The sequence below is a fragment of the Salminus brasiliensis genome, chromosome 17, assembly GCF_030463535.1.
Source record: "Salminus brasiliensis chromosome 17, fSalBra1.hap2, whole genome shotgun sequence".
Taxonomy (NCBI): domain Eukaryota; kingdom Metazoa; phylum Chordata; class Actinopteri; order Characiformes; family Bryconidae; genus Salminus; species Salminus brasiliensis.
The window spans coordinates 30,660,682-30,679,190 of record NC_132894.1 but is presented as its reverse complement, the minus strand read 5'-3'; the positions used below and the strand labels follow the sequence as shown (position 1 = coordinate 30,679,190).

Below are 18,509 nucleotides of genomic sequence, written 5' to 3'. Positions count from 1 at the left end.
GGTCAGTTTGGATTAGAGTGATTCATGCTAAGAAAGACAAATCTTCCCTGGAGACGATGCACCAACTGCAAGCCAAGCCAATCACGTAGGCAGCTCTGTCTGAACGGCGCTCTGTTTGAACATTCACTGGAAAAGCACTCCTTTGTTTTCGGTGGAAAATTGTATATGCATAATGTGTATGATCAAGGCCATGTTCTGGAGGGGCTCTTCAGCTTGTCCGCGTCATTGTGTTGGCCTACGCTACGAGATGGCTTGTGTTGCTAGGATATGGTTACTGCCTTTGTGCCGAAATATTAGAAGAATGACTTGTGCTCTACTCAGTCTGTTCACTCAGCACAGGACATGTTTAGTGCATATGGTGAAAATTTCCGATTTGATGCTTTAGCTTACTCTACAGGATTTTAACATTGGACAGTACAACAGTATAAGGCTCCAGTTTAGGGCCATAACATTGGACCCTCCTTTAGAATTCACCACTCTGTAGATCCCCTCTTGCCTCCAGAACAGCTCTGAAGGTGGTATCTGATAACAATATGTTAGCATCAGTCCTGTAAGCTGTAAGACCTCCCTGAGTCGTATCAATGAGCCTTAGGCCCCCATGATATTGTTATGGGTTCACTTGTTGTCCTTCCTTGGACCACTTTTGGTAGGTACTGACCACTGCACACCGAAAATACCCAACTAGACCTGCCTGACGTTTGGAAGATGCTGTTTACCATCACATCATCTAGCCTTCAAAGTTTGGCTTGTCAGAGTGTCTCTGATTTTCCTGCTTGCCCATTTTTTCCTGCTTTTAAGTCATCAACTTCAAGAACTGGCTGTTCACCGTCCAGGTGGCATTACAACGAGCACATGGCTAAAGCTATAGATCTGGACACTACACAGCACAGCTTTTGCTTCAAATCTAGTATTTTTTATAATGTTGAACATTTTAATTAAATGAAAATGGAAACGTATTAATCTACAGTTTCAGTGTTTTCTGCTTCCATCTTGCATCCTTACAGTTTCACATTTGGTGATTAATAAGGATGGACTAATATGACAGTTGCGGGCCAATGCCAGTGTTTGATATTGTTCACAAACATATCAGCTGAGTCCAAACCAAGAACACTTGCAAAATATGCAAGATAAACTACCTCTACCTGCCATCAGCAGCCGGAGCCTGGGAGAGCACAATTGGCCTTTCTCTCTCCAGGTGGATAGATGGCTCTACCTACACATCACTTTAGCATGATGCTGATTGGCACGGGCGTGTGCACTTTTCCCAGCGATGTTGTATCAGTGGCAGTTCAAAAAAGAGGTGGTGGCTGGTTGTGCAAGTGTCTGAGGAGGCTTGTGTGAGCCTTACATGTGATAGGGGGAGAGTACTGTTGAGTGGGTTGGGTCTACCTGGATCTACCTGGATAAGCAATAGATTTTGTAGAAATTGAACATTTATAGAGGCTTACAAATGCAGTAGAATAAATACACAGATATAAAATGCAGATATTTTATAGCAGTAGGCCATTGTCACCTTCTGCTTTCCTGGACAGTTCAATAAATACAAGCTTGATGTCAAGGCGTGCTAGGCCAGACACCGAGGGACGAGCACTCGCAGAGATGGAGTAAAAGCAAGCAGATTTATTAACACAAGGGGATAAACAAAAGGGGGCAAGTGAGGCAAAAACAATATGACTGCATGACAGTGATTAACAAAAACATGAACGTGGCAAACAAGAGGACGAACCAAAATCGAACCTGGGACTGGGGGTTGAGCCCAGGGGACCAGCTACTGAACAAAAACGGCTAGGCCGACCAAACCTGGAACCGCAGCATGCTGCCGTAAAGACTGCCGTTGATTGGCAGGGTGACCTGCTCCTGAACGTGAACTCTGAGCAGAAGCTGGCCTCAACACACTTCTACAGTACGTGGAACCTCTCGGGCAACCTCAAGGTCCTAAACGACACAATTCTCGGCACCGAATGGCGGTGTTGAGGCTTCTTAAATACCCCCCAATCCCAGGTCAAACATGTGAACCAAATGAACAGGAATCATGAGCCGATACCAAACACATGAACTTAAACAAGGCGGAAGCCCTTATTTGGGCCTGTGGGTGGCGGCTCGGAATTGCCCTGGAGGAGGGCGTGATACAGAGGGGCTGACACTTAACATATTAACATCACCCCTAAACCATTGTGCACAATTAGTAAAAAATATATTTATTAAATTATATTATATAAATTAAATTCAATTAAATATAAATTACATTTAGTAATTTTTATTAGTAAAACATTTCATTTAAATATAAAAATTCCGATAATTTAGATAACAGTTGTTATCTGCTTAAATATTTAAAAATATCACAAAAATAGATATTATTATTATTGTTATTATTATTATACCAATAGCATATATACTTTTTGTTTTTCAAATATCCAGACAAGCTCATTATTTATGAAACTGTGTAGATATTCCGTAAATGCTGAGTAAATCCTCTTGTGAGACTTTGCCCTGGAACATCTCCACTGCAGTTGAAAGCAACTGATCCTATCATAGTTGTTGACTCTCTGACTTTGAGTTCATGACTAATTTCCAGTAGTGCACATTTGCACATTTGCCTTTGCTCTGCAGTGTTTATCTTTCAAACACATTCTTAACGTTGTGCAAAAGCTGCCCGAGGTTGCAAAATCTGTAGTAGTTTGCTGGTGAAATTCACAAGACCTTGTAAGTAGTAAATAAGTAATGCCAAACTAAATATACACAAGAAATTAAGCATATTAAATCATTTAGATCACTGTCAATTCTCTAAAACATCTGAATGTAGGCCATACTGTCCCGGCTACCTTATCCATTATCTAAAATCCGGCTGCATTGTGTTAGCTGCTGTTATGCATTTTTCACTATAAGGCCATTACTCAACCTGTGGTGCTTTTTTTGTTTGAGTGCTCTTTGTGCCACTAGCTGAGATTGATCGAGCCACAGGGAGCACACACATACATACACACACACACACACACACACACACACACATGTACGCACACAGCTACGTGCCTTTGTGAGCAAGCTCTGATGGTGCTCCCTCTCAGAGGCTGCTCATTTGGCTTCATTCCCCACAGTGGACCCGGCCCAAAGACCATGCAGTGCCAGCCTGGAGCTTCCCTGATTGTGAAACATGTACTGCATGTGATTTCTGGGAACAAAGGGGGGCTGAAAGGTATAAATATGTATAGGCATAGGGCCGATCACCACATTCTGTCTACTTCCACGGTACAACAAGAACATTTTGAGAACGCTTCTGCGAGCGGGAAGGTTTCATCATGAAGGGGTACGTTCTCATTTTTCTTACCTAATCCTGCTGTGCTGCTAGGGGCTATTTGGTATTGAGAATGCTAGAATAAAAGCCAGGCTTTGTTGCGCTCATATCAAAACTATTTACATAGTATGAGCATTTCATGACAAATTCCAAAATAGTAGAAAAGGACTTGGAATATAAACTTGTTATGTTAACATACAGTTATTAACCAGTACAGAGATATAAGGCTTGCTCTTATATTAATGAATTACTTATATATAGCAGGCCAATTTTTCATGCTAAAGGCATATTTAGCATGCATTGTAACATAAAAAGTTCTAAAGAGGCTTCCTAATCGAGGCCTTAAAGCTCCTTACTTTGATAACCTTGATGACAACCAGGATTACCTTCTACTTTAAAGAAGTAGAAACTTTAAATAATCCAAAATCCTTGCAAGTGAAGTCCTGTGAACTTCAGCCATAGGATATACACCAATCAGTCATAACATTAGTACCACACAACATTAGTGGCTAGTATTGAGTAGGCCCCACTTGTGCCACCACTTGTGGACTCCACAAGACCTCTGAAAGGGTCCTGTGGTGTCTGGCATCAAGCCGTAAGCAGCAGATCCTTTAAGTCCCATAAGTTGTAAGTTGAGGTAGTCGGTTCTCCACTCGTCCTTCTTTGGACCACTTTTGGTACTGACCTCTGCATACCAGAAAAAAGACCCCGGAGACTTGTCCTGGTGTTTTGGAGATATTGTGACCCAGCCGTCTAGCCGTCACAATTTGGCTTTTAACACCATCACCTTCAAGAAATGACCGTTCATTTGCTGTCTAATATTATTGACAGATGCTACAGAAGATAATCAGTGGTTTTCACTAGGTAGGTCTTCAGAGTTGACGACCACTGGGTTAGAGAAATGCACTGGCCCTAAATAATCCAGAGCCTCTTCCTGTTGTATAGTCCTTTGCATTGCCTCCAGTATGTGGACAGCTAATGTGTTCCTGTTTTCTGCAGGCTATCAGTGGCCGTGTGCCTTTTGGGCTTAATGATCTGTCTATCAGAGGCTCTCTCAGTGGAGAGGATCAAAGAACACATTCCAGGTAACAAATGACTCCCAAGACTACACACAACATGATCAACACTCAGTAGTGACGTTTTCCTGTGATTCTCTGACAAGCCATGTCTGTAAAAGTGCAGAGACCTCAACCCAAAACTTAATCCTAACCTTCATCTTGGCCTTAATCCTAACTTTAACCTCAACCAAAACTGTAATCCTATCGTTAACCCTGGCCCTAATCCTAATCCTAACTTTAACTTTAACCCAAACTCTAGTTCTAATCCTTAACCCTGGTCCTAATCCTAACTTTAACCTCAACCCAAACTCCTACCCCTGACCCTGGACTTAGTCCTAAAATTAACCTCAATCCAAAATCTAATCCTAGCCCTTACCCTGGCCCTAATTCTAACCCTAGCCTCAACCCAAAATCCAATCCAAAGCCTCAACCTAGCCTCAGTTCTAACCTTAACCTCATCCCTAACTCTAATCCTAACCCTCATCCTAGCCTTAGTTCTAACCTTAATCTCAACCCCAAACATAATCCTAACCTTCATCCTGGCCCTAATCTTAATTTTAACCTCAACCCCAAACCTTATCCTAACCCTAACCCTGTACTTAGTCCTAACCTTAACCTCAATCCAAAACCAAATCCTAACCCTCACCCTGGCCCTAATCCTAACCCTAGCCTCAACCCAAAACCCAATCCTAACCCTCATCCTAGCCTTAGTTCTAACCTTAACCTCAACTCAAACTCTAATCCTAACCCTCATCCCAGCTTTAGTTCTAACCTTAACCACAACTCAAACTCTAATCCTAACCCTCATCCTAGCCTTAGTTCCAACCTTAACCTTAACCCCAAACCTAATCCTAACCCTAAACCAGGCCCTAATCCTAACTTTAACCTCAACCCAAACTCTAGTTTTAACCCTAACCCTGGTCCTAATAATAACTTTAACCTCAACCCAAACTCTAATCCTAACCCTAACCCAGGCCCTATTCCTAACTTTAACCTCAACCCAAAACCCAATCCTAACCCTCATCCTAGCCTTAGTTCTAACCTTAACCTTAACCTCAACCCTAACTCTAATCCTAACCCTCATCCTAGCTTTAGTTCTAACCTTAACCTTAACCCCAAACCTAATCCTAACCTTCATCCTGGCCCTAATCCTAACCCCTAACTATCACACCGGCCCCTTACTCTCAGTCTAATCCAGTTAAGATCCAGTTCCAGGCTGGTGTAAGCAGCAGCAGGTCTTTAGCAGCTGGTTGAGGGTGTTGAGATGGTCTGTATTAGCTCTGTTAGATGATCAGTGATCTCTCCAAATAAAGTGAAGAACAGCTGAATGCAGTAGAAGTCTTCAGTAAAAGTCTCCTGATAATCTACTGAATGTTCAGATGATGCTACATCACTGAGATGTTGCTGAGATGTTACTGAGAAGCTGATGAGTAAATATCACTGAAATATTGTATAGGGTCAGGGGAAGGATCACTGGTAGGAGGTTTTGCGTGGTTTAAGCCTTTGCCATCACGGTTCTGCTTGTCCGTCAGTTTGACTTTCATTAGGAGTCTTCAAGAACTGAGTAGTGCAAGAAATCAATACAGCAGGACAAGGAATAGTAACCACGATGAAAGCCAAAGGTGAAGTTAAGCCATTTTTACCTCAGCTTCTCTGTGCCTGCCAACACCTTTCTCTCTGCACAAATATAAAAGACGTAATTATACAGCATCAGGCAGGCAAGTATTTCTGTGTGAAAGGTCACAGTGGCAGCTCTGACAAATGAAAAGATACTCTCACTCAGCCGCTGGTGATGCATTTGCATGTGTTAAGACAGGTGTACACAACGCAACTTTTAAAACCCTTGCACACATCTACAACTGACGGCCCCACGCACTTAACAGCAATCTTTTACAGAATTTCCAGCTTTTTTTCAGGGCTTACACAATAGGCAATTAGGCATAACATAATTAGTTCCAGCTACGAGACAGCACTCCAAGTTTCAAATCTCGTGGCACAAAGAAAGTTCAAATGAGCTGGACTTGTATGTCCTTTCATGCACACACAAGAAGCATATAATGACTCAAACCCAGGAGGAATATGGGGTTGGGAAATCGTAGATATCTTTCTACCCTGCAGTGAGAAAGAGAGGCATTATTATACCCATTGTAGTCGTGTGCAAATTCCCACCAACTACCCTTGAGTCATGCTAACACTATCCTGAAAGAAAACCACACACATGGCATTCAAGAGGTAGAAACTAAAGCTCAGATTTCGGTTGGTTGGAGAAAAATGCAGTGAAATGTGGGTGAAAGTCATGTTCAGCAAGAGGAAGCTTACTCTGATGGTTTAGCATGTGTTAGCATGGTCAGGGGCGTCAAATTCTGCCTAAATACTTAATACATTCTTTAGGGCCCCTATTCAGTCACAGGCCCTTAGAATTGTCTATGCCTGACTTCCCCCCTTCTATACCAGCATAGTATACCTGCATACAGTATCTTGAAAGACTACGGGCCACATGCATGAAGGGTTATAAATGATGCTGAGCAGGAATTTACATAAACACGTGTATTTATGAAAGAGAAATTTTACATGAATACCACTGGAGTATGTGTAACTCCGGTACTGTTCAATAGTGGAAAGAAGGGAGCTGTAGAATTTACCTTATTTTCCATTAAATAATTAAAAAATTATAATATAATCATATAAAAAAACAATTTAGACCTTCAGGTGCAATGGCAGATCCAGTAATATTAGTATTAATATTACAACCAGATTGATAATTAACATAAAAAAAATAGCAGTATAGAGGCCCAGAGTAGTCCAGCAGAATAAGGTGTTGTCCTCTATGACCAGAGGATCGCTGGTTTGATTCCAGGTCAAGCTGCTCGCCATTGGCAGCCGGGCCCCAGAGAGCACAATTGATCTTGCTCTCTCCAGGTTGGGTAGATGCCACTTTCTCCCCACATCACTCCCCATGTTGAAGGTGCTACATTTATGACATATATATATATATCAGACGTATAATTATGACCACTTCCCAAAATTAGTATCACGTGGTCATTATAGTGTTGACAGTTATGTGCAGTAGAAGAATTACACTCTAATTATATATATATATATATATATATATATATATATATATATATATATATATGTGCTGGAGAATTACACTCTAATTAGATGTTTGGGTGTCTTCATGTGCAGTTTGTGGCAGGGAAAGATTATTTATAGATGATTAATAGGTTAATAGGCTTATCAGATTAACCATTGGGTAAATATGAGGCATACTTTAATTTATGAAGAGATATGTAATTTTTTCATTAATCTGATGGGAATTGCTTGTACTGAAATAGTCTGAAATATGTATTCACAATCTTCGTTCATATGTATGATTCCAGGCATGTGTAAATAACTCAATACATTTTTAATAACAAAGATTTTATCCTTCAGAGTTTCACCAAAAGTCTTCCATTAGGTAAGGTCTGGAAATCATGCACTCATTCATGGGTGAAATTGTTCCTTAAGAGTTTCACGTGGGCAGTCCACGGGCTGTCCTCAAATTGCTGACTATTGCGAAGGTAGAAGCGCCTTGTTAAATGGAGCGCTATTACCATAAAACCCCCCAAAAAGACTTCAAAACTATTACCAGCAGAGAAGAAGGAGATTGTGTGATTGTCTAATTTGCCAGTCATTCGTCTTGTCGTCATCACAAGTCTCTCTTCCTAGCTCACGGTACAATCAGTCACGTGAAAATGCACTTCCTGACCACTGATGACATCAGTTTGCTTTGTTTTGAAGTGCACAGGGACAGGCGCATGGTCGGAGGCGCCCTGGCCACCACTCACGTCCCCTGGCAGGCCATGGTGTTCCTCAGTGAGAATATTTTGGACGGTGGCTTTGCTGGAGGAGCTCTGATCGCACCCCGCTGGATCCTGACTGCGGGCCGGAATCTGTTCGTGAGAAAGACGCGAGAACACACCAAGGGAAAAGAGCCCCTGGTCCCAAAAGTCTACCTAGGGATCATCCGACGTGCCAATGCTAGTGCCCTTACTGAAGTGGCAGTGGAGAAGGTAAACACACAGAGAGGCATGGTGTACTTTGATATTGATTATTGATCCTTCACAGGTTTTAGAAACGAGCAAAGAAATGCTGTGGAAAGTCCAGACTCTTTCACAACTTTGAAGAGTTGGCAGAAACCGGCCTTTTGGCAATAATTTGTTTAACTTTATCCAGTGATCTGATAATGATAAAACTCTTGGTCTACATAAATCTGTCAATTATTAGACTTCTTTCTAAATAAAGTCTAATAAAATCTGGTTATGGTAAGATTATTAGTGTGCAGGTAAACACACTCACTGATTGTCAATTCGTATTTTAACTTAATTTGTACACTATAAAACAAAGATGCCTCAAAGGCTCTGAGAGGCTCAGTGGTCTAATGTGCTAACACTATGGCCTGGGGGTTGCGAATCCAGAGCCATGTAGTTTTGCCATCAGCAGCCGGAGTCTGAGAGAGCACAACTGGCCGTGCTCTCTCCGGGTGGGTAGATGGCGCTCTTAACGGCGGCAGTTTGAAAAGAGGCAGTGGTAGAGACATGTATTACGTCCCTACAGCATTGCTAGGGCGCTACAAACTAGTGGGTTAATTGGCAGTAGCAAATTGGGTTAGGGTTTCAAGCAGATCTATGCAAGGCGCCTCACTCACAGGGCGCTGCAGTTCCTTGTTTAACCACTAGACAGAACTACGAAGCTTGCACAGCATAGCCACATTTGCAGCTAAGGTGCTATTGAGCAAGGCACCATCTTTAGCACTCCGCTTGCTGAGGTGGCTGCCCACTGCTCCGGGTGGGAGTGTGTTCCCACTGCCATTGTTTACTAGTGTTTTTGCTGCCACGGAAGTTGAATTCTGTTGCACTGCTCTGCCAAAAGTGTGCTATCCTTTCTCTTGTTTTTAGAGTATATAGTATTTATTAAAATCACTTTAAAATGAGTGATGTTGCATTAAGAGTTCATTCCAAAATGCAAAAATCATTAAAGATATTTGCATATATTCATGTAACCTTTTCAAAAATGCTTCCACTGAAAAGTCAGTGGTGAAAAGTCTGTTTGCATGGAAATTGTACATCACTTTTTATATACTGTCATCTCTTCAGGTATTCCTACACCCAGGCTTCCAGAACACATCAGACTGGGACAATGACCTCGCCCTCATCCAGCTGAAAGAGCCGGTGACCTTCACTGACAGCCTCTTCCCCATCCCTCTGCCTGAGCTTGGAGAAGACAAAGCTGAGAAGGCAGGAGAGAAGGGCGTCATTGCTGGATGGGGCTGGGGCATACACTTTACCCCCGCAGAAACGCTCAAGTTCCTCTCCCTGCCCGTGGTCGAGTGTCAGGGAAAGTATTTGGCCAAGGTCGCGGAAAATACTCCGACTGTGGATGACAAAATGTTCTGCACGGGACCCAGCGAATACCAAGAGAATGTTTGCTCTGGAGATGCAGGAGGAGCTCTTGCCTTCCTTGATGCCAAAACCAACAGGGTCTATGCTGCTGGCATCCTGTCATTCGACAAGGCGTGCAACGTGGAGGAGAAAGCTGTTTACATGAAGATCTCCGCCTACCTCCCCTGGATCCACAGCGTCATGAGGGGCGATTCGGAGAAGTTTTCTTCTATCCGTGCTTCAGTCATGACTGACATGTACTCAAGGCAAGCCTGATTGTACATGATTTGTATAATTAATGTCAATAAATTGCTATTTTTGAGAACTGTGTATTTCTTGGCAGAATTCTATGGCAATCATTTCTTCAACATGATCCTGCGATCTGATAATGAGAAACTCTAAATCTGACCTCTTTCTAAACACCAAATCTGGCAACGATAGTGTGATTAGTAAAGCAGGTAAACACACTCAATGATTGGCAGTTCTTATTTATCTTAATTTATACACTTTAAATTAAAGATGCTTTAAGGGCTCCGAGAGGCTCAGTACTCTAATGTGCCCTATGGCCTGGGGGTTATGAATCCAGACCTTTGCCATCAACAGCCAGAGACTGAGAGAGCACAATCTGCCTTACTCCCCTTTTTACTCTTGAGCGATGTTGGCCGACACAGGCGTCTGTTAGTTGGTGTAGCAGAGCTTGGAACCCAATGCTTTCCTCAGGGCGTGCCGGCACTTCCTTGCTTGTTTTTTCTTAACTGAATGACAGAAGGTTTGAATGACTTCCCAGGTTCCTTAGAATTTTCCTGATCAGATTTGGACATGGTAAATAGTAATGGGCTTTTAAAAGGCATTTAGTAATAATGTATTATTTTCTACAAGGAAACATTGGCATAGTTGAGAAATGAGAGTTCAGCACAGGTGTCTGTTAGCTGGTGCAATGGAGCTGGGGACCCAGCGCTTTCCTCTGAATGTCTCGTCTGCTTGGTGAATCCACATCGGTGACAGTTAGCTAGCTTCACACGTATAAGACACGTGTTAAGTCCCTACCCTCCTGTCTGGAGCACTGCAAGTGCTAGGGGGAGTTCTGAACGGGTGGGTTAATTGCCAGTACCTAATTAGGAGAAAAATGGGAAAAATTAGACAAACAAACAATTTTAAAAAATCATGCTGCACAACTGTAGGCAGCATTATGCAAGAATGTGCATTTCTTACTCATGGGTTCTTTCTACAGTCCATTAGAGGCATTAGAGTTCATGTAAGCATTGTCCAGCCTTCTTCTCCAAAGTTACATAGTGCAGTTAGCAGCACGCAAAGCCTGGAGTACAGCAATAGTGGTGCTATCCTCCCTAATACAGGTCAGTCGAGCATCAATATGATTTTTAAGATGTTACTTTCAGGTAAAAATTATACATAAGGCTGCTTTAACCCCTTAAAAAGCCTATGGCCCGCCGGCAGGCCGAAAGTGTTACAGCCCCATCAGTTTGTACAGAAGTCCCTGTCTGGTATTGGCTGTCCTACAAAAAGAAGCATGTCCTGCTCTTCCAACATGCTGTGAAACCCTTATGAATATTTTACTGCCATACTCTTACCATCCACTTTAATAGAAACACCTACATTGTACTTACACTCACTGGCCACTTTAAGTGCTCCACCCACCTTATAGATCCACTATAAGTGTATAATTGTTGACTGTAGCCCTCATGCACAAATCGTCATTCTTGACATTGATCACAGAACCACTGTTGACCAGCTACTGTAAGTAAGACAGGCTATTGTTTGGTTAACTTACTCTTTGTTGTGCAGTGAGACTCTTAAAGGCACCCTAGAATGGCACCCACATACTGCTAGAGTCCTACAACTCAGGCCTTTTTTTTTTTAGCCAAGTGGGTTTAATATTATCTCTGACCAGAAAAACTGACCAGGTCCCGAAATGAAGTGACATGGAGCAAAATTTGGAAACCAAAGCTCAAGCTAGAAGAATGAGCAGCTTCTGCTTCTGCTTTGTTCATTTTCACCATTTTTGTGGTAGCCAGGCCAGCAACAGGTTTGTGAAGTTTGAGTTCTGTGTAGATGCTCACAGGCTAAGTGTTTTTGCAGTCTCCTGTTGCTTCAGAGCTTTTAAGGGATTATATAACACCCGTTCAGGAGGGGAAGAATCACGCGGCATATTGTGCTCTTCTTCGTAATGCTCCAAATCTTTCAGGTAATGCTATCTGCGTAACCGCATCTCCGCTGTGATGCTAGTGCGTTTTGAAAAGGCGGACTTCACATTTTTTTCCCGTTTTAATCGACCCTGGTAATTCACAGGCTCGCACCACTTCAGTGTGTAAAATATTCATAGCTGTGTCACAGCCTGTTTCCCTCCGACTTTTCTCAGCACACACTCTGAGCTGCAGCAGCACTTTCAGGTGTAGTGGCGTGGACGGAGCAGGCGGGATTACATAAACAAGCTGGCTTTCATCCACAGGAACACACAGATACAATGTATGGACTGGACTTTTTCCTGGAAGCCCCCTGTCAGCTTTGACTTTTACTGCTAGTGGGGATGTGGTCTGCTGCTGACCTTGGGTCTCACCTCTACTTGCATTTGTTCTGTCCTCATTTGTAAGCGTGAAGTGGACGTGTTGACTGTCTTCCAAAGGCAGAGTTTCAAAAGGCAGCCATTGACCAGCTGCCAAGCAGCACCATAGTAACCATTTAGCCACCACTTAGCTATGTCATAACCACAACCTGGGATACCATATCAAGCATTTAGCAGCACCACAGCAACCAGCTAGCAACACCATGGAATATTATGAAAACAACATAGCAACAGCCTAGCAACAGCCTTGTTTCCTTTAGGTAATGCACTTTTCCTAGATAATATTTAATATTTAACAGTGCAGGCCAGAGGTCGTCAAGTAGTGGGCTGCAGTCTGGATTTGTGCCCAGCCAGGGCAGGATTCATAATTATTCCACTAACAATGTATCATTTCCACCAACAGCAAAGCAGACCCAGAGCATTATTTTACCACCACCATGCTTAATAGTTGGTAGCAAAGCAGGCCTGGTGTCTGTGTAGTTGGTGTGGCACAACAGATAACACCACTACCTGCCAATGAGCTACATTGGCTACGACACCACTTTGGACACTGGGGTGCGTTTCCTGGTCTGGGTGATTATGCTGTGCTACACCAATAAGAGTCCTTAGACAAGACTCATGACGCCACATTGGTCCACCTCTGTAATGTAAATGTAATGCACATTTACATTACTGTAAATATTCTACCTCCACCATGCTTAATAGTTGGAAGCAAAGCAACCCCGGAGTATTATTTATTATTATTCATTATTTCTCTATTTATCTCCCAATAACTTGGACTTATGCTCATTGTGATCTGCACTGAGCTCCATTCCATGGACTTTTCTATTGTATTGTGTGTTGGTCAATCCAGTGAGTGCTACCAGCTGTATTCCATCATGATCACTAACAGGAAGTTAAAAGGCCATGCTAAGTTTTGTTTATTTTGGCAGGTTTCAGCACCGCAGAATCAATAAAACCAAATCAATAAAAAAGTCAATATTGCCCTTACATTCATGCTTACAACAAGTGTCAGAAAACCTCTGACCACAACTCTATGTACATGCAGAATTACTATTGTTAAAGGGAACCTTGACTGACATGATACACTAGGTGCAATATGGTGTACAGGCCTAATGCTCTAAATATGTCATTTAAATACAATATATAAAATGTAATAATTATTTATTATTAAACAGACATAGTTTTGGTCTTGAGACCAAAGGAAAAAAAACAGACTTGTGTGTGTGTATATATTTAGTGCAACTTGTGTGCATGATGTGTTATGTACATATATAAGCAGCGAGTGTGACTGGCAGGATGTTGTTGACAGGCGTCTGCTACCAGGAGACAGCAGGAGAACATGAGTCAGGAGAACAGCTGAGCACACACCAGCGTCTTCTCCACCTCCACGTCTACAGCTCTGCTACCACTAAGTGCCAATAATTTTCTCATTTCCCACTGATATGCCTTTCAGCAGAACATGTTTACCTAGAGCCAGACAGTGGATGATGAAACCATATGGTTTAATGTAACATGTGTCAGGCTGGATTTGACATGTGTTACAATGATGGAGGTGGAGTGAAATCAGGGAGTCTCAGTAACACACAAAGAGCAGTAGACATCCTTATATATATATATATATATATATATATATATATATATATATATATATACATACACACACACAAGCACAAAACCATCATGTCAGTGTCACTGCAGTCCTGGGAATGAGAATCTGTTTCTCAGCATACTTTTTTTATTAAGGTATTAGCTTCCTAATACCGTTCTTCAGTGGTCTTCAATGGACTCCACAGGATCACCCCAGAGCAGGTATTATTTGGGTGGTGGGTCATTCTCAGCACTGCAGTGACTCCGATATGGTGGTAGTGTGTAAGTGTGTGTTGAGTGGAGCAGAAACAGCAGTGCTGCTTGAGTTTTTAAACACTCAGCGTCACTGCTGGACTGAGAATAGTCCAAAAATATACAACCATTGTCATTGAATATTTTCATTAACCAAGCTGGGATGCATGATGGTACCACAGGTAGTGCGTGTGCAGCATAGCTGGATTCAATCCTTAGTCCATAAGGAGTTTTCTGTCTATAAGGATTCTTTCCTCCCACCTAATAAAACACATGGTAGGTTAACCGCTATGGTAAATTCCCCTCCTCGGTGTGAGAGAATGGGTGAGAGACTGGCGCCTTGCCCAGGAGACATGCCTGTCTTGCACTCAATTTTTCCAGAAAGGCTCCAGGCCCAGCCTAATCCAGATGACTTTTAAGGGGGTTTATTACTTTTCCAAGTGCTAATGTTATTAATGGCATTGCTAGTATTGTCAACATCTGTCTTGTAGCCCATCAGCCCATCAGTCCGTTTCATTAATACAGTGTATCGGAATCATGGCCCAGAAATGAAATCGCTGTCTGCACAGTGACAGGGTCATGAGAGAAACTGCACTGTAACCTCAACCCTGCCCCTGAGCTACGATCGGACAGGCATTACAGCTCCGTTTTGGCTGATGTATGAGTTATACCTTTTGTAGGCCTTGACACTGCGGGCCGTTGGTGAAGGCCACTGATGGAAGACGACAGGTTCTAAATGCCATGTCTGTTGACTCTTCTCTAGCTCTTCTACTATCACACGCACACACACACACTTTCAATGGGAGCTGAGGAGACAGTCTTGAGGTTTAAAGCCCATGTACATAGGAGCCTGTCTGACCAAGTCTGACCTGCCCTCTTTAACCTTTATCATTTTGCCCCTCATTTATTTTCCTGTGCTGCTCTGATCTTGTTACCCTGTCACTCTCACACTCACACTCACACTGCTCACCTTCCTTCATCCCTCTACCTCCCACCAGAACGATCCATACCCCCACTTCCCCCTCCCACTCTGACAGGATGCTTTCACATCACATCAGAATTACTCCTCATTGGAAGGCCTGGGGAACTTTTCTCTCTCCCTCACTCTTTCTCGCCTGCTCTCCGTGTTGCTGGATGGCTGGATGGGTGACGAAGCTGAGTGAAGGGGCTATGTGGTTATAGGTTAGATAAACTACTCCATTTGATTCATTTGATTTCCCTGCTTCTCCTTCTTTTACCCTTCTCATGAAGACCCAGAAGACCCTTAGGGTCCCTTTGGGTCAACACCACTTTAATGAAACTTCCATTATTTACCAAACCTTGTTCTTTGCTTACTCGTCCATGTTCATGGTCTTGATGGTTGCCAAATGTACATTTACATTTAAGGCATTTAGCAGACGCTCTTATCCAGAATGACTCACAAAAGTGCTTTGCTATTTACCCAAGAATAACCTCAGCTAGTTTGATTAGAATAGAATTCAAAGATACCTCTAAGTTTAGACATTACTAAACTCAAGTCAATAAGGTGACCACTCTGCTATTCGCCCAAGTACTCTCGGAAGAGGGGGGGCTTCAGTCAGCGTTTGAAGACAGCGAGCGACTCTGCTGTTCGGACACCCAGAGGAATGCAATATTAGAGTCAGTTATAAGATAAAAGGTGTGACAGTGTTTAAAATATCTTACAGTTCACCAGCTATAATGTGTTCTCGATGCCCCTATACTTCTAGAGCACCAGATTCAAGGTCATTGGTTACTTTCTGACGTATTTTCTATTTTATGCTTTCCCCCTCTGGCTTATCAAAATAATCTGTGCTACAGATTTCCAAGGTTTCTACAGATAAAAAAGAAATGTAAGTCCTGACACTGGCTGCGTTGGACTCTAATTGTGAAAAGCTGCTGACTTGTGTTCAAGGTTACCCAAACCATTCATCTGCAATCAAGGCTTATTTTATTACATCATATTTTTATCCTATTTATATATATTGCTGTTTATGTTCATGTACACCTCAATAGGCCCAAAAGTCCCTGACTTTAGAAAAGGTGTGCAGTAAAAGAACGTCAAGCTAGTTTCTCCAACTGCAAATCATGACATTGCTGTTCCGTTTTTTGCTTTCAAGCTAAAAAATAAAAATAAAAAAGGAAATCCATACAACAAAAATGCAAATGTAGATGTTTATAAAACATAGATTGTTTTCCTGCCTTTATGCTTGACCAATGAGTTTGTAGTTTGTAATGTATGTTGTAGATCTCATGGGTAGATTGTAACAGTCACTGACAAGCTACTCATGAGCCAAAACAAACTGGCTCATCTGTCAAGCATGGTGGAGGTAGGGTCATGTCTTTGGCTTGCTGCTCTGAAACATGTTCACTAATCATTTTTGATGATGCAAATCATGATGGTGGCAGCGTACAGAGTCTATAGAAACACTGGGCCTGTTTACACATGGCATTATCACACATTTTGTATCCGGATAGTATCTGATCTGGATCTACTTGGACCGACCGATGCGTTCCCAGTGTGACCAGATGAGATCCAATTTTACTTTCCTGTGTGAAAAGCATAATTTTCCTTTCACTTCCACAACAGTTTCTTATCGAAATTGTCTCATCGCATCTCTCATCTCCCGGGAAATAAGCATGAGTGCAAGCATGCACACAAATACACTCACAAACACACACACACACACACACACACTCAAAGCAAGAGACAGAGAAGGCAACAGTAATTTCTACATTATATTAACACTTTATCCGAAAGACGGAATTACAGGAAACTGTAAAAATTCTGTTTAGACTAGTCAAATGTGAACGAGATCCGTCTCCGATCCCCTCCGAACGTGGTTTGAGTGATTCGATCTTAATCCGATCACAATGCGTCTAGGCGTGTTTACACCCTCATCTAATTTCTAGCCATCATGATGTCACCGCCTTACTCTGGAAGCCTTATTTAGCCGCTGCTACCTGCAGGGGTTCTCATACCAGCTCTGCGTGTTTGCGAGCGCGACCCCTTCAGTCTCCTATTCCCAAATGCAAATGTCAAGTGCCCTCATGAGCGCAGGTGCAGCGCTCTGCCAGTAAATACCAGGCTCTCCTTGTCAAAGACAGGGTGAGATGCTGTATCTTCCAACAAGCTCCATATGGGGATTTGTAATAAACCTGTGTCAGTCTGTTCTCAACAATGCTCTTCCATAGGCCTGGCTGTGGCACGTCTGTACTGTGGTTTTATCACCAGCTTGAAGATCTCCACCGATTTCTTGGGCTTTGGATGTGTCTCCTGCATCTGTTGTTGCATATTTAATTACATTTCAGCTCTAATTTACACAAGACCTCCTGTCAGAGTGATGGAGGGACACTTGACTTTAAATGAACGAGCACTTCAATGAGAAAACGACTGCGGACGACCCTGAGGTCTCTCTCTCTCTCTCTCTCTCTCTCTCTGAACGACCCTCTCATGGAATGTGTTGGATTACGTAAGCCTCTGATAGCAGACTGCAACTGACTGATGCATAAAATGCAAATGCTGTGGGCTAAGCTGTGATCCCACCATGCCGCACTTGGTACTTCCTTTCTGGTTGAACCAAGTTACACAATATGGAGGAATATGATGCTTTGAAAACATGTCAGGGCCAAAATGTCCTGTCTCAGGTATTCTTCAGTGACAGATACGAGGTGGGTTGTCTGAAGTCTCTACATGATCCCACTGGGAGAACAGATCCACTGAGAGGATCATAATGCACAGCAGATGCGACACATTAAGAACAAGAGCGGTGCATCTTTCATAAATGGCTGAATAATCACGTGTAATACACTGCAAACACAGATGTGGTGGGAAATCTACATACACTCATTATGGTCATGAATGTCATGCGAATATTGGGCTTTTGATGACTTCTTTGGGCTTTCGGTGAACTGTTTTTTTTTTCTGGGGCAGAATGAGTTACATATGGTGGCCCGCTGAGTCACATCACAACAACTTTTGCAAAGCAAATAAAAGCTGAGAACACAACAGCATTAAGGAAGAACCTAAATACATAATTTCCAAAATGCTGCATTAACTAAAAGTAAAAAAATTAAAACACTGTATTAATGTAAACCAAATTATTGCATTCATGGAAAAAATACCTTTGGAAAAAATGTAAAAACATTGTATTAATGAAAACTAACAAAAAGAAAAAAAATGTTACATTAATGGAAACTAAAAAAGTGTAAAAACATTGTATTAACGTAAAAATAAAATTAATGAATGGGTAATTAAAAAAAAAAATAGAATACATTTAAAAACATTATATTAATGAAAACTAAAAAACAAAACAAAG

The 18,509-nt window shown here is 42.2% G+C and overlaps 1 protein-coding gene across 1 annotated transcript; it reads left to right on the top strand.

Annotated features, from left to right (window-relative positions):
• The first annotated feature begins 3,155 nt into the window (after positions 1-3,155).
• Positions 3,156-10,095, top strand: hp (haptoglobin). The gene is made up of 4 exons (XM_072660851.1): positions 3,156-3,304; positions 4,292-4,377; positions 8,131-8,402; positions 9,486-10,095. Exons 1-4 carry the CDS (start codon positions 3,297-3,299, stop codon positions 10,044-10,046), a joined length of 927 nt encoding a protein of 308 aa, XP_072516952.1. The 5' UTR covers positions 3,156-3,296; the 3' UTR covers positions 10,047-10,095.
• Positions 10,096-18,509: the final 8,414 nt, after the last annotated feature.